This window comes from Pteropus alecto, unplaced genomic scaffold (assembly GCF_000325575.1).
Source record: "Pteropus alecto unplaced genomic scaffold, ASM32557v1 scaffold152, whole genome shotgun sequence".
NCBI lineage: Eukaryota > Metazoa > Chordata > Mammalia > Chiroptera > Pteropodidae > Pteropus > Pteropus alecto.
Genome location: NW_006432227.1, coordinates 1170207 through 1194033, shown reverse-complemented (window position 1 = coordinate 1194033; position 23827 = coordinate 1170207). Strand labels below are relative to the sequence as shown.

The window sequence follows — 23827 nt, the reverse complement described above, 5'->3', positions numbered from 1 at the left end:
GCACAAAGCAAATTTTATGGAGTTATATGATGTATTTGAACACAAGAAAATTAATACTGCTAATTTTTCTCTGAGGGACCATGTAAGAAAAAAAAAAACAGCTACATAGAAAACTTTAAAAAGAGAGATTAACTCTAGGGGAAAAAAAGGAGCATATGATAGGATATAACTTAACTCTGCAGAAGACAATATTAATACAGCTGTAATAATTTAAAACAATCATTATTGTTTTGCCAAAAAATCTGATATAACTCTATTAGGAAGATAGGGGAGAGCAGAGGTAAGTGGTCTGTAAGAGCCAAATATTCACCTACTTTAATAGAAAGTAAACAGCATCTCAATTTAACAAGAGATGGCAAGTTTATTTGGAAATAGGGAAGTAAATGCCAAAAGAAATAACTAAGAAAACTGTAGCAAGCTGAATGGTGGCCCCCTCAAAGATGTTCATATCCTAACCCCCAAACCTAATCCCCATTAAGTCTCTGTAGATCAAGTTAAATTTGATATGGAGATGAGATTGTCCTAGATTATCCAGATGGGCCCTAAATTCAATGAAAGTGTCCTTGAGAGAAATATACAATGGAGAGACACAAAGGGGAAGGTTATGTGAAGACAGCAGAGAGAGATGTGGCCAGAAGCCAAAGAAAGCCTGGAGCTATCAGAAGCTAGAAGAGGCAAGAAACAAAGCCTTCAATGAGACCACAGTACATTCTGGCCTCCAGAATTGAGAGAGAATATCTGTTGTCTTAATATTCAAAGATTGTAGTAGTTTATTAAGGCAGTCCTAGGAAACTAATACAAGGATGGAGAATGGTTGGCTCCCAGAAGCAGGACTAAAGACTAAAGGATGAGAAGATTGCTTTTTTCGTTATAAGCCTTTTCACATAATATGATAGCTACTGTATATATATTATCTTAAAAAAATCAGTAAATGCTTTAAGTGAATAAATTAAATCATACTAGAGTATTTTCCCAAAAGACATATCAACTATTGATTAAGATCACACAAACCAGCAGACTGAAATAATAAGCCCACGCAGGTAGAGAACATGTGTCTCTTGGTCACCACTGTAACCCCAGGGTCAAGCACAATGCATAGCAGACTTAAGCACTAAATAAATATAATAAATTAACGGTAAAACAAGTTGTTGATAACCAATACAAAACCAAAACAAAAGTATCTATATTAGTACAAAGGACCAGTAATAATATCATTTGAGCTCCATAACATTAATGCAAAATTACTCATAATTACTTTAATTAGTAGCAACCTATGTGCATATTTCATTGATAACTGTAACAGCAGATTCGTAAGGTTTTATCTTACATAATTCTATGTTTGCACAGCAAACATTGTTTTTTTAAATCTTATGTCAGCTCATTTGATTTTATTTTAGATGACTAGATTTAATTTCAAAATCCCGTGAGAAATATTTTCTGCTATACCATGTGTACTTAGCATATAATTTTCAAGAATCATTAATGGCTTTCTTTCCTATAGGATTATTACTCTCTATAGTAAGCACATCAATCAAAAAATGTTCAGTTGTGATCTAAATCTTTTTGGATTTCATTAGGACACTGTATTAAGGAAAAATCAGTTTTGAAACATCATGTCCCCAAGAAACACAATGACAGACTAGAAGAGAATCAGCCTTGAATATCTGAGACTTAGCTAAAAATTCTAAAAACTAGCCAATCTATTTACACAGGCCTTTACAATGAGAAGGCAGAGATCTGAAAAGTATTTATATTCTGCTAACAAGACCAAGAATCCATGGAAGGTTAATTTGCACAATAACACTTTTGAATTTAACATAAAGTTATGTCAAGTTTTTCCAAATTATGGCTTTCAGAAGCAGCAAATAAAGTTGAGTCTTTTTAAAAATGTAAGATGCAATGGCCAGTTATCCTGACAATGAATTACATTACTCATTATGTATAAAGAACCAGGAAACTAAGAATGAAAAAATATATATATGGAAACATGATTGAATAAAGAATCAACTTTAAAATCAACTTCCTCTTTCATTCCTGAAAGCTATTAGTAGACACAGTCTTCATTTTTAGGCAGCACAAACTCTTTAAAAAGGATATGTTATTTAGTACTCCTCTTACCTTTCTTGTTAACAAACTTTTACGTCTCATTCCACAAGCCTCTAGTTGTAATCTTCCTCGTAATGCTAATTCAATTAACATACAGCCACGTAATCCAGATGATATACAATCATTCCAAAAAGATGTGTAACCCTATTTAAAAAGAGAAAACAAAACAGCTAATTTACTTTGAATTCAGTCAAAAATGTAAATAATTTTAGCCATTTGGTGCCTTTTCATGTCTTTCCATAATTTTAAATACAATATTGAAAAAATACAATTACCATACATTATATATAGGCCCAGGCCTAAAGTTCTGAATAAGAAACAGTAAAGTGATCATATGGACCTCCAAAGAGAAATTTAAGAGCAACATCCAAGGTAGAAGAACAGCCAGACAGAACGAAATAGGCATCTAGGGTTGTGGGGATACTCAAGGCAACCAGGCATCACCAGAGAAAGTCAGGGCCCTCTTTGAGAGCTAACAGCTGGGCCTGTCCAAATTATGAAGCCATGAACTCTGCCAGCAGGGTTACCAGCTATCAATTTAAAGTACCCACAGTAAAAATCTTAGACCCCATCTGTCAAGCAGAACAAGCCAGCCACGTTAAAAATGAGTTAACAGAGGTGATGAAGACCTGGCAATGTTAAGCAGATTATGATTTGATTCAAAAGGCACAACTAACCACATCTGCAACCATATTGTGAGAGGGGAAAGTAGTAGCAGTGATGATTATTACAGCCAATTATAACTATGTATTCAGTGATACTACACAGCTCTTACACTTAGAAGCCAATAATCATTTCAGATTCCTAAATGGATCTGAGATTCTACCACCACCAGTGGAGGAAATATTTTCCATGCCCTTGGTTAGTCCAAGGACAGGGTAATAATGTTCAAAGTTCAAGGTCATACTGAGGGAGGACCACTGGCCAGACAATCAACCTGCTGATGAAGCAGCAGCTGCACTAGGAATATCATTAGCCATAGTAACTTGAGGATATTCCCTTCTCATTGTAGAATAAACAACTGGGTCCTCCTGATGGAGTTTATAAGATCACAAGAAAACTTTGTGGCCCTACAAGTTCAAGATTGTGATCAGAAATGTTCCTATAAATACAATGATGGGAGAGGCAGAGATATCCCAAGTAGAGCTAGGTATTACACTACCCCGACAGAATCCAGAGAAACATGATTAGGTTCATGGGTCTAAAAGCAAGGGGAACGTGCAAGAACAGAGGATGTCATTAAGACCTTAATATGGTTGTACTGGTGTTAGGATGCTAGAAAATCGAAAACAGGTACATTCGAAGGTTATACCATGTGCAGCTCACAGGCCTTCAACAAAACTAAGAATAGAAACAAGAGACAAAACCAATTCAAAGCACTTGCCTTTCACTATCTACTTTAACAACAACAAATAATAACAGCTAGATAGGCAGAGACTCACAAAGCGGTGCCAGCTAAAGTGACTACAGAGTCCTACTCCAATCAATTTTTTTGTTGTTGTTGGGAGTCCCCAGCATCAGAGACTCAGGCCAACCTTTAGGCCAACCTCATGAGAAGGTTGTGCAACTTAAACTGGGATAAATTACCTTTTTCATACAGTATGTCATTCAGAAGCAAGGAGCCACGTAGAAAGAACAAACGGTTAAGGAATGAGACAATGACCCTGGTGACATGCTCTGCAGACAAGGAGAATATGAATCTTTTGTGCATAGTTAGCTGTCTCCGGGATAGAGACTACAGGAAACCTAATGCTGCTGCTCATCTAAGTAACAACAACATCCAACCCAGCTTTTTCTCAGTGATAAGATATTCATTTGGCTATTTGCCTGATTCCTTTTCACTCAAGTGGATCAACTTGAATGGGGGGAAGTGTGTTGTTTATTGGGCCCCTTAAAATGCAAACACTGAGAAGAGTTCTCACCATTACAGTTATGAACTCCAGAGGTGCTTAACCAGGAGCTCTTTGTTGTTTAAGAATGAACTCGAAAGGCTGGCCACCCACAATGAAATATAATAAAAGCACACTGCATAAATGTAAGAGAGAAACACCCAGATTATGCCATTTCCCTGCATAGAACACCAGACATATAAAGACAGATTACTACATAAGAAACAGGTACAAAACAGTATATATAATGTGATCCTAAGTTGAAATTATATAAATATATATGCATATAGGATGTCTTGATGTGCTTTTATATTAATATATAAAAGTCAACTTTAAATGTTCATTTGTTAAACCAATTAATTTGTAAAAATCTATGCACCCTATGTTCATGGCAGTACTATTTATAATAGCCAAGATAGGGAAGCAAACTAAATGCCCATCAACAGATGATTAAATAAAGAAGTTATGGTTCATATATACAATGGAATATTACTCAGCCATTAAAAGAAAAAATGAAATCCTACCATTTGCAACGACATGAATGGATCTAGAGGGTAATAAATACTATATGATTTCACTTACACATGGAATCTAAGAAACAAAAAGAACTAATCGAAAGCAGACTCACAAATATAGAGGACAATCCGGTGACCGCCAGAGGGGAGGGGGATGGAGGGACTGAGAGAAACAGGTCAAGAGTTAAAAAAGTACAAATTAGTAGTTGACAGATGGTCACAGGGATGGGGAGCACGGCACAGGGAATGCAGTCAGCATTAATGTAATGGCTAGGTGGAGAGACAGAGGAGAGAAAGAGCAATTAGGGGGATCGTTTCATAAACTATATAAATGTCTAACTACTCTATACTTGAAACATAAAATTTTTAAAAACTAAATAAATGTTCACATTTGCTGACAGTTATCATGGACCTTTAGTCAGAAAACAATGAACACAAAGACATTGTTTATTATAGTACAACAATGGAAGCAGTCTAAAAGTCAAAGAAACTAGTCTAAATAAATTCAGCATTTCCCAAACTTTCTTGACCTTGGACTGCTTTTATTTACAGAATACCTTTAACCATCTGTAGAATATTACAATTTTGTGGAAATCAGTTTTTAAAATTTGGTGTAAAAGGTTGTTTCAAAATACAAGAACGATATTACCAAATCGTATATAGAGTAGGGTCCTAGTTTTGAAGTGGATTAGAAGGAAAGTGTTAGCAGTAATGTTTGGCAATTCTGGTTCTATTTATTTTTAGACTTTTCTGTGTGCACTAAGATGGACAATGGAGGCAAGGAGACCAGTGAGGAAAAAACTATAGTTGTTCAAGCTTATATGGTTACAACTAACATTCAATGAAAACAGTTAAGAACCACAAAGTAAACTATAATGGGAGGCAGTACAGAACAATCCTCAGGAACCTAGATTATGAAACCACGAACATCTAAGCAACTCAAAATAATTCTAGTAGTCAATATATGTATGTAAGAGGTACACAAAATAGTTAAATATTTTACCAGACATGTTTGTTTTCATCCACCAAGTATTTGAAAACAAAATCACTAAAACACAAGCACCATTATCTTCTATATAATGCTGAATTCTGGTGTGACCAGTTTTGGAAATGACTGCCTGAAAATAAGTGTGTGTGTGTGTGTGTGTGTGTGTGTGTGTGTGTGTGTGTGAACAAACACTTGGGATTTACTACCAAACCTAACCCAAAGGTTGTACTAGTAAGGCCACTGTTGACTCACATCTCCTTTTCAGAAAACTTACCCTCATCTAGAGATTCTAGAAAAAACAGGTGATTGTGCTCCACTACATCTAATTGGACCAGGAGGGCAAATCAAAGTTTCCCTCCCAAGAATCTGAATTTGGCAGAGAGAGGCTGGGTCAGTTATATGGCCATGGGCATTGAAGATATAACTGGTTATCTTGATTCAGAAGCCACTGGCCATTTTGTACAAATGCAATCACAGAACGAAGGTAAACAGAAAGGAAAATAGAAGAGATATGCAGAGTAGAAATGAGAGAACAGGCAATAACAGGCAGATCAAGACATACAGAGACAGACACAGAATAGCATCCTAACAGAAGCGTTCCTATGTGTTTCAGCTGTATTCCTGAAACTCATTTCCATGAGATTCACCTCTATCTCCTTAGGATACTCTGCGGTGATTTCTGTTCCTGCAAGCAACTTCTAGTAAGGCCAAAAGGAATTTAATGAAATATTGGATTTAAAATATTATAACTGTGGTATCTGACAAAGGTCTTTTTAATTCAAGTACAGAAACTATAAAGGATTCATCATAGACCAATAAATATTATGCATGGCTAGGAAATTCAAATTTGCATGCACTTAACCTTAAGTTGTTATTAGAAAAATAAGTGTGATTATAACAACAAAGCAGCTGCTTATTGAAAACAAACAGCAGTCCAATCAACTCATTTAATCCATTTGTCAAAGAACAAATTAGGACTTGCCATTAATCAAACACCACTTAAATTTAAGTGCCATATTCCAATTAATCTCATCGTACAGTTATGTACCAATAACAGACTGCATACAATGATGGACCACATATATGACGCTGGTCTCGTAAGACTGCAATAGAGCTGAAAAATTCCTATTGCCTAGTAATATCATAGTGCAACACATTACTCACGTGTTCATAGTGATGCTGTTGTAAACAAAACCTTCTGATATAGCACATAGTTACAGTAGGTTATACCATCTAGGTTTGTGTAAGTACACTCTATGATGTTCACACCATGGCAAAATTGCCTAATGATGCATTTCTCAGAACATATCCCTGTCACTAAGTGGCACCTGACTGCAGAAGCAAATGAAACCGACAACCCCAACCTTACAAAGACAGAAAACATGCATACATTAAGACACATATTAAAAAGCATCTATACATCATACAAATCCAAACTGAGAAACATTCTATCAAAGAACTGGTAAAGAACTAAAGGAAACCACGGTAAAAGAAAGTAAAGAATGACGATGACTCATTAAGAAAACCAATGATTCATCAAATACAGAATCTCAGTAAAGACATGGAAATTCTGTAGTTTAAAAGTATAAAGACTAAAATGAAAAGTTCACTAGAAAAGTTTATATTTGAGATGAAAGGGAAAAAAAAATCAATGAGCTTGAATTTAAATTTGAAGAACAGGAGAAAAAAAATGAAAAATGAGGAAAGCCTCAGAGACCCTAAAGTCTTCAAGGCCCCCAGAATAGGAAAACAGATGTTTCAAAAAGAGAGAAAGCAGAAAAAAATAACAGCTGAAAATTTCCCAGATTTGGTGAAAAATATCATCTAAAATCCAGATGCTCAACAAATTCCAAGCTGGATAAACACAGAGACACTCCAACACATCACAGTCAAACTGCTGACAACAAAGAGAATATCTTGAAAGCTACAAGAGAAACAACTTATCACATATAAGGAAACAATTAACAGATAACTTCTCACTGGTAACACTGGAGAAAAGGCTGCGTTAGGATAACACAAAGTGTTAAAAGGAAAAAAAAAAAACTATCAATCAAGAATATATATCCAGCAAAATTATCCTTCAAAAATGAAAGTGAAACAAAGACATTCCTCGATAAACAAAAACTAAATTTGCTACTGGCAGGTTTGCCTTACAAGAAATACTAAAAGAAGTTTCTGCTGGCTGAAAGTAAATAACATCAGAAGGTATTTCAAACCCATATGAAGAAAAGATACAATGGTAATTTTAAAAGACTGTATTTTCTCTTTTTGCTTTTAAAAACTGATTTAAAACAGTAAGTATAAAACAGTACTGTTAGGGTTAAAACATGTAAAGTTGTAATATTCTGACAAAAATGCACGAAGGAAAGAGTAAATAAAGCCACATTGGAGCAAAGTTTCTATATTTTGCTTTTTGAAGAAGAGTATAATAAAGACTTTTATATAATGACTTTATATAAAGACTTTTATATAAATGACTTTTTGAAGAAAAGTATAATAAAGATACATATTGTAATCTCTAGAGCAAATACTAAGAAAAAAACTCAAACAACTATAGTGAGGGAGGGAGGAAATTTAAATGGTATAACTAATTTTCTATTTAACACAAAGAAAGACAGTGAAGGAGAAATAGAGGAATAGGACAATTGACACAGAAAACAAAGCACAGTGGCTGCTATAAAGACAGCTCTATCAATAATTACATTAAATATAAATAGATTAAATATTCCACATCAAAAATAAAGATTGCAAGACTGAATAAAAGATCTAACCATATGCTCTCTAAAAGAGATAATTTAGATTCAAAGACATAAATAGGTTTTAAAGAATGAAAAAATATATAACCATATATCAGAGATATGGCACGTTGAGTTCCAGACCACCACAATAAAGCAGGTATAGCATTAAAGCGAGTTGTAATCTTTTTGCTGGTGGAGGGTCCTACCTTCGATTTGTAAAAAGTGCAACATCTGTAAAGTACAATAAAGTGAAGTGCGATAAAACAAGGCATGCCTGTATGCCATGCAAACAATAATCAAAAGAATGCTGGCATATATTAATATAAGACAAAACAGACTTCAGGGTAAGAAACTCAGAGGGACAAAAGGGCACATTTCATAATGATAAGTTAACCATCAGAAAGATATAGCAATTGTAAATAAACATATACATACCTAACAACAGAATCTCAAAATATATGAAGCAAAAACTGAAAACAGAAAGGAAAAATAAACAATATAACAGTAGTTGAAGATTATACTGACAATAACTGAAAGAACTAGACAGAAAACAAAGATACAGAACTGAGTAACACTATCAACCAGGTTGACCTAAATGACATTTATAGAACTTTCCAACAAACGAAAGTAAAATAAACATTCTTTTCAAGCACACCTGAAATATTTCTCAAGATAGACCATATGGTAGCCTATGAGTTTAAAAGAAATAAAATCATATGAAGTATATTTTACTCTAACGAAATTAAATTAGAAAGCGACAGAATGAAATCTAGGAAATCTCCTTTGGAAATTAATCTACCACTTCTAAATAATCCATGGGTCAAAGAAATCACAAGAGAAATTAGGAAATATTTTTAACTTAATGAAAATGAAAACACAAAATAACAAAATCTATGAGATGCAGCTGAAGCAGTGTTTAGAAATTCTGTAGCTTTATCAAATATCTATGTTACAAAAGATCTCAAATCAGGAAACTAATCTTCCACTTTAAGAAACTAGAAAAAGACCTAAACCCAAAGCAATAAAAGGGAAAGAAATAATAAAGATTAGCATGGAAACCAATGAAATGCATAACAGAAAAATGCGGGGAGGGCGGGGCGCGGAGGGGGATAAAGCCAACAGTTGTTTCTTTAAAAACATCAAGATTAAAACAGGAGAGTACAGGGGAAGGAGAAAGGAGAGAGGAAAGAGATACACAAATTACCCAAATCAAATATAAACACAGGGAAAGATTCCAGGAAAAACAAGCGTGTGGAGTGAACACAGGAAAGCAAGGAAGAATGCAACCATGAAGCAAATGCTTAATCTGAAATCAGAGGCTCAAAGAAAAGGTTAGATTAAAACCTAAAAAGAAAGATCCCAGTGCACTCAAGGAAAGAAAGATAAGTCCCTCAAAACCATTCTTGCTTATTCTTCCAATATAACACACAGCTGGGCCTACCTTGCTACATCATGGTTGATACCAATTTTATCAATTTTTCCATTAAAGCCATACTGAACTGAGTGCAGTCAATGATGGGCTGTCTGTATGCCAAGGGTATTCCTTGTATAACTGACTGTGTAATGGCTGAAACTGAGAAATTGGGGCAGAAGTATCCAGTGGCTCTAAGAATTGCCAAGGAGACCCAAGACTTGAACAATTGCCTTGCACAAACAAAGGAACCTGTGCAGATGACTGCTTAATACAGAGAGTAACAGCACGAGTGTAACATCGTGGCCATGGGGGACAGGATGTTAAAGATCAGGAAGATCTCTATAGTTTCCATCATGTACATTTCCAACCCTAGGTATACAACACTGAGTAGTTGCCAGATGATTATGGAGCCCCTCGGTTCTAATTCTTAAAAGACAAAGTTCTTCTACTTTCCTTCAAGCAACTTTCTCTGTTGTCAGTTTATTAAACATGCTACAACATGAATTATTATTCCACTCACCTATCTACTCTGTTATGAGCTGAGTATGGTTAGATATACTCACATTTTAATCTTGTTTTAAAAAGTGTTTTTGTATCATTTTTAAATGTTTCATTTTTTATAAAACAGATAACTGCTCACAAATTTATAAATAAACACAGGGACATCACTTCCAATCATACACACATTTAAAGGATTAAAAGAGAATACTATAAACTTTATGCCAATAAACAATTTAGACAAAATGTTCAAATTCCTGAAAAAAACACAATTACCAAAACCAACTCAGGAAAAAGTATAAAATCAGAATAAACCTATTAACAAGAAATTGAATAAGGTAATAAAAATCTTCACAAAGAGTATCACTGAGATGTAAGAAGAATCGGGCTGGACCTGTGTTGAAACCTGAATATTGACCCCCACCATAGGAAAAACTTGTTAGGGGATTTTAAGCAAGGCATTTAATATCCTGAGTCTCCACTTTCTCATCCATACAATGAGACAGACAGACTTCAGGCACTCTACAAGTATGATTCTAATCAATAAAGAATTCCCTAAGGGGGTAAGTATGTTGTGATTTAGGGCAAAACAGGATATATGTTTTAATTTCAAAAAAGGCATTTGCAAGTCAATCATCAGGGTATTTTAATAATACATAAAGAACTGTCTAAAGAATTAAGTTAACATCTCAGGATTGATGAGCACTTGAAAACTGGTGTTTGGCACTATTATACATAATGTAGAAGAAAACAAAAAAAAAGTTTGTTTTCACTTCACATTGAGATCTTCTTAAATGTCAAAATGATAAGAAAATTTGGAAATATCTTGCCACACTGTTAATAGCTACAAAGGCATGACAAGTGTGTACTATTTAGATTTTTTTAAATCCAAATTAAAGACTCTGTGGTTGATAGTTTCTCGACTATACAGAAATCTAAAGATCATCACTATTTCCTAAAAACTCCACATTCCAGTATGCTGAGGTAACTATGAAAGTAGCAGTTAACTACAGAAAGTAGCTTATCATCAAAAAGAATATGGATTAAAAAGCTAAAAAAATAAGATTTCAAAAAATAAGTTATCGTATCCCTGTACAGAACCAGCCTTTAAGATGGCCCCCAATGAGCCCTGCCTCTTGGTATTCATGCCCTCGTATAACCCCTTGCTCTTGAATAGGCTTAGACTTGGGAACTTCCTTCTAACAAATAGAATTTGGAAAATATGATGGCATCACTTGAGATTAGGGTACATATAGACCAACTCTGCCCTATCACCCTCCTCCCATTCACCCCAAACTCCTTGAAAGTATAGTCCAAAAATAAGTCTCCACCACCTCCCTTTCACTACCCATGCAATCTGATACAGTTCTCAGCAAGCCTTCTCTTATGTAACCGCCCCAAAACACCTGATGCTGTTGACATTCCCTTCTCCTCCCCTGGCCTCCCTAACCCCACTCTCCTGATATCCTAGGCAACTCCTGCTCAGGCTTTTACAGATTACTCTTCTACCTATTCCTTAAGTATAGTGCTCAGTATGGCCTTTTATCTTGTTTATACACTCTTCTTGAGATATCTCAAATTACTCTCACTTTTTTCTTTAACATTTCAATCCAGGCCTTCATGGATAACTCTTAACATTTGTAACATATCCTCCTAAACCCTTTCTTACCTCCAGTTTGTACAAGTCAGTCAGTCATACACCAAATATCTAATCTACTATATATGTTAAAACTGGGCTAAGCATTTAACGTACACCATGTCTAATTCTTAGGAGGACTCGTAAAGTAGGCATTATTCTTCCATTTTTCACAAGATAATGAAACTGAGGCTCAAGGGAATGAAGGGACCTGCCACAGTTACTGAGTGGCAAAGCTGGAACTGAAACTGGACTCCCTAGCTCCAAAGCCCTGGTTCTCTTACTGTGTCTCACCCTACTAATACTATTTGTTTAATGGGCGATCTAGGTGTGCTTCCTTTCAACACCATGAAAATGGAAGGGAGTGTTACTCATGTTTATTTCCATTCCTGCCACTGATCACTTCACTGCAAAGAGCAGAAAACAAAGTATGAGCAGAAACTGACTTCCTCTCAAGCAAATGAATCTTTTAAAGGATTTGTGGCAAAATGCACTTTTGACTAAATTTTAAAAAGTATATTTAACAGCATCTTATCAGACCGAACTGTACTCTCCTAGTCTTGTCTTCTCTAGAAAATATGAAGGTTTTATTTAATAAACAATTTAACACTTGTTTGCAAAGCTGTTTTCACATAAATTATCATCTTGTCTCCAAAATAACCCGATAATCATCATTTTACAGTTGAAGAATCTGAAGTTTAGAGAAGAAATATGACCACAGTCACACTTCAGAATCAGCAGTTGCACCTCACATCTTACTGTGCTATGACCAAAAAACGGTGATTCTACCAGTACATCACGTTGTATTTTAAGTTGAGGACATACTGAAAAGTATATAAAATAACAAAAGCATGTAAGTTTTCTAGCAAGTCACTGTAACACAATTTGTTTATTAGATATTAGCCTCTGCATGATTTTTAACAGAAAATCAATCCCATTTGGAAAGCAGAGGCACAAAGTCACATACAGTAAAAAAACAGTATTTTAAATTCTCAGAATAAAATATATTTTTAATTCAATAAACATCTACTGAGTGCCAAGCAGAGGAGATAAAGATGACCAAGATACAAGGCATAGAATGAAAAACAATTATAATTTAATGTGATAAATAATATTAACATGATTAAATGGCACTTGTTCATTCTTCATTCCAAAAACATGCTGCTATGAACTGAGTTGTATTCTCTCAAAATTCATGTTAAAACCCTAACCTCTTTGGTTTAACATGGGAGCCTTAGGGAGATAATTAAGTCTGGAGAGTCATGAGGGTAGGGCCTTTGTGATGGGATTAGTGCTCTTGTAAGAGGAGACAGCAGAGACTGTGCTCTCTGAGATGTGAGGGAGGACAGAGAGAAAGCTTACCAGAACCTGACCATGCAGACATACTGATCTGTCTTCCAGCCTCCAGAACTGTGAGAAAATAAATTTGTTTTTAAACTCATTCTGTTGGTATTGTTTTGGCAGACTCACACACATGCAATAAACCTACGGCATACTAGGCACAGTGCTAGGTACACAATGATAAGCACAGGGGATACCAGAACAACTAACCCTGGCGGGGGCAGCGAGGGACAAAAAGTAAAGAGTTTAAGATGGGCATCAAAAACGAGTAAGAACTGGCTGCCAGGTAGAGGGTCTATAAAGAAGAATCGGCTCATACAAACATGAAGGCCTAAGAGAGTAACAATGTGATTTCCAGGCCATTAGAGAGATAAATAAATGAAGGTCCACGACATGATGACTGTATGTACAAACCTATTAATTATGATACATCCAATAATAATAGAACACCTCATTTCAAAAATTTAATTTTTTCCATGAGTACATACCATGAAAATCCGTTATTTACTAGCACGAGAAGGTCACTATGTACATTATTAAGAGAAAAGGAGTTACAAAATAGTATTAAAATGAGAGCTCTTTAAAAAAAAAAAAAAATGAACATGGCAAACTCATTTAAAATAAGACCAGAAGAATACCAAAATGTTACTGAACAACTTCCATTACTGCCTTCATTCAATCCATTCTCAACGCAAAACTATTTTTTCTTTTAATGAAGATAGGGCATATCACTCCCCAAAATCCTTCAACAGTTCCTCTCTTACACTTAGTATAATATACAAAATTCTTAACCTGACTTGTGTTCTGGGCCTCTGTCATCATCTCACACTTTTCTCCACATCGCTCCACTCCTGCCTGAACCATCTTTCAGTTTCTCTAATAAAGCCAAGCTCTTTCTTACCTCAGGGCCTTGAAGCATACTAGTCTGTCTTCACTAGACGTGGCTCCTATTCATTCTTTGGGTCTCAGCCTAAACATCATTTCCTTGGAAAGTTCATCCCTGTGTCCTCCCCCACCACACCCATCCTCTCACATATCATCCTCTAATTTTCATTCATAATTATTATCACACTGTGTAATTATACACATATATATGCATAGTTATTTACATATGCTTATTTATGTATCTCTCTTCCCTAGTATAGTGTACCTAGCATTTGCAGATACTCCATAAATGTCTGTTGAAGAAATAAAATTATGGGTTTTACTTTCCTCTTTCGCAATCTGTATTTTCTAAATCTTTTCCTACTATGAGCACAGACTTGTATAAAAAAATAATGAAGAGAGTAATACTCCCTACCAGTTCTTTAGACTTAAACCTTCTCTAAGCTTAATGGTAATTAAATCCTAATAATTCTTCTATAAAAACTATCTGATCGATTCTGTTCCCTCTTTATCTAAGACTCAGGCACCAAATAATAACCTCAAGCTTACTACCAACCTTCTTGCCTCCAGCTTTTGCATCTATCAATCCTTCCTTCACATAAAAGCTTTCTAAAAATTCAGTTTACAGTATTATTGCTATTATTAAAACCTACAACTGTCTCCGATATCATTTCCAACTATGTACAAAGGTCCTAATTTACTAATGACTTTTCATTTTCCTATCCCACACAGAATGCCCTTTATAACTTAGTCCTCGTTATCAAACGACTTCGATTTTCTTCTTAATTAGCTATGTAAAACATCATTTTTAAGAATAACTGCCCTATTTTCATACATATTCCCACATAAGATAGCCTGCCTAGAATGCTAGTTTCTTGTCAAGTCACATGCCACCCCTCATTCGAAATTCTGCTCAATACTTGTTTCCCTAAACTGTTCCCTACCATTTCCATTATTCCTCTTTGGCCACACCCCAACTGCAAGTCTTTATCCATTCTCCACAGCACTCAGCACTCCTACCCACTCTACCACCACTGATGACAGTCATTGTTCCCGTTCTTCATGAAATTTGGACAACCGCCCACACCAGGAACTCCCCTCCTTCAAAGAAACATTTTTCTCTTACCAGCTAGTAAGATGATAAAATAAAATTCCCCTGAATTGTATAGGAATAGGAAAAGACTGCCACTGTTCCACAGACCAGGCCCAAGCATCAGCTGAAATGTGATCTATGAAATCTGGAGGCTCGCAGACAAGAAAAAGCTAAAGGAATTCACCACCACCAAACTAGCATTACAAGAAATTTTACTTATAAATTTTCTTATAAATTTTTTCATAAGAAAAAAATCAAAAATATGAATAATAAAATGGTAATAACTACATATCTATCAACGACTACTTTAAAGGTAAATGGAGTAAATGTTCCAAACAAAAGACATACGGTGGCTGAAAGGATAAGAAAACAAGACCCTTACATATACTGCCTACAAGAGACCCACTTCAGATGGAAAGACACACACAGACTGAAAGGGATGGTAAAAGACATTTCGAGCAAATGGAAATGGAAAAAAAAAAAAAAAGCTGGGGTAGCAATACTTACATTAGACAAAAGAGACTTTAAAACATAGGCTATTAACCAGAGACAAAGAAGGACCCAGTGATTCTACTTCTGGGTATTTACCCAAAGAAATCCAAAACACTAATTGAGAAAGACACACGCATTCCTACGTTCAATGTAGCATTATTTACAATAGCCAAGACATGGAAGAACCTAAGTATCCATCAATAGACAAATAAATAAAGATGAGGTACATAAATGCAATGGAATATTACTCAGCCATAAAAAAGAATGAAATCTTGCCATTTGCAACAACATGGATGGCCCCAAAGGGTATTGTATTATGCTAAGAGAAATAAGACAAAGAAAAACAAATACCATATGATTTCACTTATATGTGGAATCTAAAAAACAAAACAGAAACAAACTCACAGGCAGAAAACATTTCGGTGGTTGCTGGGCTGGGGCATGGGTGACAAAAGGGGAAGAGATTAAGATGTGCAAACTGCCAGTTATAAAAAGTCACAGGGATATGAAGTACAGCATAAGGACTATAGTCAATAATATTGTAATACCTATGTATGGTGCCGGGGGGGTCCTAGACTTATCAGGGGAATCACTTCATAAGATTATAACGTCTAACTACTATGCTGTACACCTGAAACAAATATAACATTCTATGTCAACTGTAATTGAAAAATAAATTTTAAAAAAATAATTTTAAAATATTGTTTTAATATTCGAAAAATATAGGGAGGAAATAGAAAATTTTTTTTCAGTAAGATATATTTAAAAAAAGAAAGTGTTATGGGCCAATGCCTTTTCTAAGGGACCCAGCCAAACCACCTTCTGAGAAGATCCCAGCCTTGAACTTCGACAGGAAGGACAGACATCTTCCTCCTAAGAAGGGCAGGGGACATTAAAAACAGAAGTTGGGAACATCGAAAGGTGGGAGGAAATGGCGATTTGGAGCCTCAAGACATTCTGAAACCTAACACTTATGGTGCGCCAACTATGCTAGGCCCTTCACACGTGTTATTTAACTGTCATTAGAGTCATTTATCATTTTGAAGGTTTGGAGGCTTCTGATACCTCGATTTGACCTAAGAAAAGAAATCAAATGGCAGTTCAGGTTTCCAGATTTCCCAGGCAGGCTGGCCAGGGATTACTCATCCCATATCCCTCGAAAAAGATTAGCTGTACAGGACAAATGCATTGCATTTAAATGGCATGTTCACCAAGTCCAGCAAAGCAAAATAGGGTTACAAAATAATAAAATAGTAAAAATACTAAATACTTGTCAAGACCACTATAAATTTTAATTTACTTCTCTAGGGTAGGTAATTACCCATTTGCATATGCTGGGCAGCATGCAATTTTCAAAGTATTTACATATATGCCAATTTATTGGATCCCTACAATTTAAAGTTATGGGACAGCCCACAAATGTGGGTCCATTTTACCCAGAGGAAAACAGAAGGTCTAAGAATTCAAATCATTTATCCTAGTTCTTCTAACTAGTCAAGAGCAAGGCTGGGAGTCAAGAACAGGGCACAGCCTTTTCACTCCTAATCCAAAGTAACTCCTCTCCATCCCTACAGCACTTAACATATACTTCCATTAGTGTTAGTAATTATTTTATTGAAATCATTTGCATATCTGTCTTCTATATAGACTGGATGCTAGAGTAAAAAATTTTTCTTGGTAACCCCAGCACCTAATTAAAGAGACTGACACATAAGTATTCAATAGTTGGACTGAACTGAACATATGGACACTAAATGCCTGTTTCCATTTTATGTAATTGCATATAGATAAAAAATCAATTCAGTGAAATTTAAGTTAAATTCTTAAATGTTATTTCTGGGCTTATTTTGTTAACATGGTATAAAATTATTTAATAGTTGTATTTAAAAAACTGGAACTAGAAAATGAAACCAAAGTAAAAATAACCAGTAGCAATTTATATACAGTCCTCCACTTTCCAGTCCCTCCCAGAGGGCAGTGGGTTGGGGAACAGAAGAGTTTACCTACATATTATCAAACAACAAGAACCATTTTGACCTAAAAATTTAACTCACAACTTCCTACAGTTTATTATGCCACAACTGTTCCTCCTACTACTGAACTACAAGACAAACCCTATTACAATAAAAATTCATATCAGAAAAGATTTCTAAACCTCAGCTAAGCACAAACTTCATATTTTCAATGCTGATTTAGTCCAGTGTTTTTCAACCTTTTTTTTTCATTATCACTCCCTAAAAATGCTTTTTTCAGACTTTTCCCCCAACCACTCCTCTCTCATGAAATTCTAATAAGATGGATACGTTGTATGTCTATTTACATATTGTATGTGTATCTATGCTTTATATACAGATAGACTAAGAACTTTTCACCACCACCTCCAGAACCAATTTTCACTCTCTTAGAGATGACACTGCCCTCATTGAAAATATGTGATTTACTTAATATTTACTGAATGGTAGCTATATGCTAGGCTAGTATCAAAAAATACTAGAATAGCAACAAAACAGTTTTGTAGTTACTATATGAGTTTTGGTCCATAGAACCAAAATGAAAGGGGATTGAAAATAAATAACTTCTTCCTAATGTTTATTCCTACTCAAAGCCCTGTCTCAAATATTTGATGAATACATGAAACTTAGAATTACAGATGTGATTGTTATATGGTTTGTAAATGTCATTTAGCAAAATGGCCAGGCTAAAGAAATTTTGGCTTCATACTGCAAATCTTAACTCAAAATCCAACTCACTGCAACACTGAAACCTGAAATTTCCCATAGTCAATTTTCAGGAGAAAAAAAAAGACAAATCAAAGCAAAAACTTAAAACCAAAACAGTGTAAGTTTATATTCAGTAATCTTTAACCTTCTGGTTCCCTAAATGCTCTGAGTATCTAATGAAAGCCATGTCCTCTTTCTCCAAGAAACACACAACACACACACCAATTGCAGTGTTCAGAGTTTCTAAAATCCATCTGTTAAATTCAATTTAAGAATGTCTCCATTAAAGGAATAAACCAAATTTACATACAGTTTATTAGGTAAAAAGTAAGTTAATTTTTGTCCTTCAAAATATACAGTTTTAAGTTTAAAAATATGCTTACCAGGAGCGTTCTTTTTGGTAATGTAATGTACTTTAATATTAATTGTATACCTACAGATTAAAGATTTGCCAAACAAGAGAAACGGCCTATTTTCTATATATCTGTAATACCTAAATTAAAATCTCAATATTTACTAGAACCACAAACATCAGTTTCAAAATGAAGCTAGGCTCCCATCTTTGTTAGTTATTACATTTATTAAATGGAAGAAACATGAGAACAAGTCTCTTGGTGTGGCTTCAAAAGGAGACTCACATGAAAATAAAATCCCCTAAAGACTATAGCAACTCTGATACCATTTACTCTGATTACCAGCAGAAAAATTATGCTCATAGAAAATAGGGAGTTTGCTTGGACATAAAGGAGTGCTGGGCCAAAAGTTTGACATTATCAGGACAAGCATGATGCACTTAAGAGTCTTTTGAGACTTACATACAAGCTAACACTATAATAGTTTATTTCTTTAAATATCAGAAAACTCCCCAAATATTTCAAAATTTGATCAAAATAATTTAAAAGCGTAATTCTAAAAGATAAGCTCAAATGATCCATACGGGGATGCTCAGAAGGTTTAAAATTAATAAATATCAAATATTAGTATGACTTATAAGATGAATCAGTATTTTGGCCACTGTGAAAGAACGCCAAGGGACTGAGAAGTGGTTTCACAAGTATAAAATCTTGTTTAAAAGGTACAATGAAAGGCAAAAACTAATTTTTAAGATCCTGTATATCTCATACTTGTGTACCTATTCTTAAATACACCTGAAAAAGTTCAAATCTTTCAAAAATATGAAGGGAATATAATTTGTATTAAAAGAAACACAAAAATTCCAAAACTCAGAAGACTTTATTAAACTTTAATAATAGTTACTAAAATCTTAGCATATCTTGAAATTCTAAATATTTGTTGAATAAATTTCTCAACAGATTTGACAGGCAGAGATGGTATACATCACTGCATGTATAGAAAGAATTATTTTAAAAAAACAACTTGATATATCTTGATCAGTACTGCATTTCAAAGGAGCAACCTTGGAAAACTTATTCCAAATATGTAGCACATTCATGGAATCAATCTTTGAAGCCATATTAAAAGCCAAGCAAAAGTGAGTTCCATCATTTGAAACTTAAGTATTTTACCCTAAGTGTATATTATCCAGCTCGAGAACCTACTTGTTTTTCAAGATACAGAGTGAAACTACTGTATTAGGGTTATCGCCAAACTTTAGAAACATTAGTAAATAACTCCGGCTATCTTTAAAATGAACTTTACTGGACAGTTCTTGAAACTTACAAAGTTGAAAGGTGCCTAGAAAATCAGAATGGAAAAAGGGAGCACCAACAGGCTAGGGAGAAAGAAGCTCAAAGAATCATGTCAGAGAACAGTCTGACCTCAAGGAACCACATGTGAGAACAGTTTGATACACACACTGACACTACTACTCTGACAGATCTTCAAAAAACCGCACAACCTGTTCTGCACTCAAGGGCCAAGGCCCAGGGAGAAAACATCTGACTGAACAAGTCTAGGACTGGTTGCAACACAAAAAGAAAGGGGTAAATGCTTCAACAGGGCACCTGTGCTACACAATGGAGAATGTCCTAAAATCAAGATGAAACTAGGAGAAATCTTGGTGAAGGGTAAAACAAATGTCCACAACAGTCCAAACAGAACCACCATGGAGAGGACTACATCTCTCTTCACTGAGAGAACTTGGAGGCTCAGAGAGCTTAAATATTTGCAACAAAGGATACACCTCAGACCAGGGCTACACCACCTCTTTTCACTTCTGCTATTCTACGGGCTCAGTCTAAATTACACCTGGTCATTTAAAATAATCCAATCTAACCTTAAAACACGAGTATTTGCCACCAACAGAGATATTTAAAGTACATGACACCAGTTATTTGTGGTAATTCTCAATGAGGCAATTTGAAAACTCTATTGGAGGCATCTATGGAAAATATCAAATAGTTGGGGAAAGGAAAATACCTGGTTCATTTGCTGCCTCTCCCCCTCAAACACAGTAAAGATTACATAAATCTTGCTAATTATTTGGAAGTTAAATTCAAGTTTAAACCTATCAGCCATCCTCGCTGTGGCCTAGGAAGGTTTACTTCAATACGTAGGTCATTGATGATCCTCCCAGACTAAGATGAGAATCCCCAGAAGGGCTCAGTCATCTGTGTTTTAATAAAAGTCAGAAAGGAAAATCATTGGTAAAAAATCTGAAATTTGTACTTAAATTTAAAAAAATTCTCAGTGACGTTAGTCATCCACAGGTAATCTGAAGTCAGATCATTTGCTTACCGGCAAGCTGAGCCTTCTGTTCAGTAAAAAGGGGAGAGAGAGAACACTTTCCAAGGATATAAGTCTAAGTAACTTTTTAAATAACGTAGATTATGTGTTAAAAATTGGTAATTCAATGAGAAATAACAAATGACAACCTCACACAATACGGATGAATCTCACAATGCTGAACAAAAGCAAGACACAAAGTACAAAAATGGACAAAATTATCCTATGCTGAATTCTAAAGTCAAGCTAGTTGAGGACTAGGCAGTGACGGGAAAGGAAATCAACTGCGGCTTTTGGAGAATTGGCCATGTAAACCAAATCACAGGAAATCATGAAAACCAATCACAGGAAAATATTTCTTGACCTAGGTGCTGGTTTAACAGGGCATTCCGTTTGTAAAAATTAATCACTTAGGATATATGCACTTTTCCACTGGTTTATTATTCAACAAAAAATATTTTTAAAAAACCAAATAAGTCTCGGCTTTTTAAAAAAGTCGAACTAATTTTACCATTTCATAATTTCTTTAAAATTTGATTATTTTGATTTCAAGTAAGGTTAGCAACATACATATATATGTAATGTGTCCGTTATTAATGACCTGCCTAACCTTAAAATCTAGCTTTTAAGTATCTTAAGGGTACCCAGATATTACAAAGATGGGTGTTAAGCTAAAACAATAATAAGTTAAAACAGTAAGTTTACTAAACTACATATTATGGCTAAAATTAGTAACTTGTTAATACCAAATTTAATGAGTTAAAATCTAATATTAACAAGCATAAATGCCTAAACTCTAGGTAAAAGAGTAATTCCTACCCCTTAAAAAGAGTGATACAAGTTGAAGACACGAGGGGAACCTCCAAAGGAGAAAAATAAATAAATGGATGAGTTGACAGGGCTGGTTACTAGTATGTGGAGATGTGAGGACAGGAAAAAATATATAGATTAATTCTCAAGACCTAAATCTAAAGCAATGCAAAATCCCAACCCTACCCAACTTCACTTCAACTCCCTGGACTTGCTTGCAAAGCTTTTTTTTTTTTTTAAAAAAAGGCCCTATGTGGTTATTGAAATCAGCAAGAAATACTCAGAATTAGCTAGTGTTTGGATCCTGGCCATGACATGGCAAAGTATAGTGACTCCCAACACAAACACAATAGTTTCAATTACCTGCCACCAAAAAACTTCAAATTGTCTAAATTTATAAGTACCATTAAGTTTCAACAAATAAATTCTTTAAATTATCTTCATGAAAACCAATCACAGGAAAATAGTATGTTGTTATGCTTTAGCTTAAACATTTAGGGTAACACATACTTGAAAAAACAAAAAGGTACTTCCTCATCGTAATTTCTCATTTGAGTGACTCAGATGTCCAAAAGCTAGTTTTGGTTTTAATTTAACTTTTAGTTTTACACACAGGACATAAAAGTCTCAAGAACTAAAAACCAAAATACTCAGGAATATGGATGACTTATTTTCATTTTGCTTTTTATTTTTCCTCCTAAAATGGTACTTTTGTCCCAGCAAGTTGATACTTTCTATAATCATATTTCTAGGACACTGCACATCTAGTTTGTTTTTCCAAAAAACAAAAAGGAATTTCCCATGCAGCCTTGCATCATAACTCAGTAATTAATAAACAGATACTAGGCTCATTTACAGCCAAGATATAACCTTTTTTTCATGTCATCTTAATAAAGATGAGCAAATGATATTGTCTAGATATTGCAAATGCTCTAGACAATTTTATCAAGGTTAACTTTAGTTCGTTAGCTTACTAAAATACCAGGAGTCCACAAACAGTCCTTGTTAACCTCAACCGAAGACTAAGTTGTTTCACAAGGATTAGTTTTTTGCCCACTTTCATTAATTGGGAAAACTTTCTTAAAATCAAAACTCAGATACACCTGAAACTAATATTATTTGATATGTCAACTATAATTAAAATAAATTTCAAAAAGAAAAAAACATTATTTTTCTATCCCTCTCAAAATGACTCAAAATGTCTATGGTTCCACATTGAGATAAAATAAGTTTCTGAAACCACCTTACCACATAATGATTTAGAATCTAAATTTTAGACTAACCATCTCTCCTACGTCTCTAAACCACCATTTTTGTAGACAGACGAGTATGTGATAAAGAAAATATAGCAAAATCTTAATGAGAGAATGTAGGAGGTGGATATCTGTGTCCACTGCAGCATTTTTTTAACTTCTCCATGTGTGAAAATTCTCACATTTGGGTGAAAATAATCTTTCAAAGCCAGAATACAAAGAAATATCTATCGCAGCTTTAACCTAAGGCTTTGAGGCCTTTCATCAAGTCACAAACCTAGTATTTCAAGCACCCCAGGAAAAAGCTCTCCCAGAAAATGGCAAAATTTTCTAGAGAATAGCAAACTAATAAAATGTAAAAGCGATACCCATAATAATCTTTCACCCAAAGCAAGTTTACCTAGAAAGTCATTTTCCAGGAAGTGTCACGAGGATTTTAACAACTCTATTACCATTTCACCTAAATTTTCAAAGTTCCAAAGAGTAAATCTTAAGTTTTTTAAAAATCTCCCAGAAAGCAGATCCGTGGAGCCCTCCCCGGTCCTAAAACCAGCGAAACCCAGGAGTTCGGGGCGCTAGTGGTTCCAGGTGATTCACTCTAACGGGCAGTCTCCAAGTGGAGACTATAACCTGGGTCCTGTGTGGGTGATTAAACACGCGGAAAGGGGCGAGGACGATAAACTGACCGCCTGGGAGTCAAAGTTAAAGGGCTGATGTGGAAGGAGGAAGGGATAATCCAAGCAATCCGTGCACCGAGCCAGCAG

At 34.9% G+C, this 23827-nt stretch overlaps 1 protein-coding gene and 1 pseudogene across 1 annotated transcript in view; one reads left to right on the top strand and one right to left on the bottom strand.

Moving 5' to 3' along the window:
- The window catches only part of GOLPH3 (golgi phosphoprotein 3), a 38216-nt gene that overhangs the window by 13758 nt on the left and 631 nt on the right, over window positions 1-23827 (bottom strand). Inside the window, exon 2 of the mRNA XM_006907111.3 lies at window positions 2119-2250. Within this exon, the coding sequence (XP_006907173.1) occupies window positions 2119-2250 (132 nt within the window). The remainder of the gene's footprint in view (window positions 1-2118; window positions 2251-23827) is intronic.
- On the top strand, window positions 9407-10308 carry LOC102878539 (annotated as a pseudogene).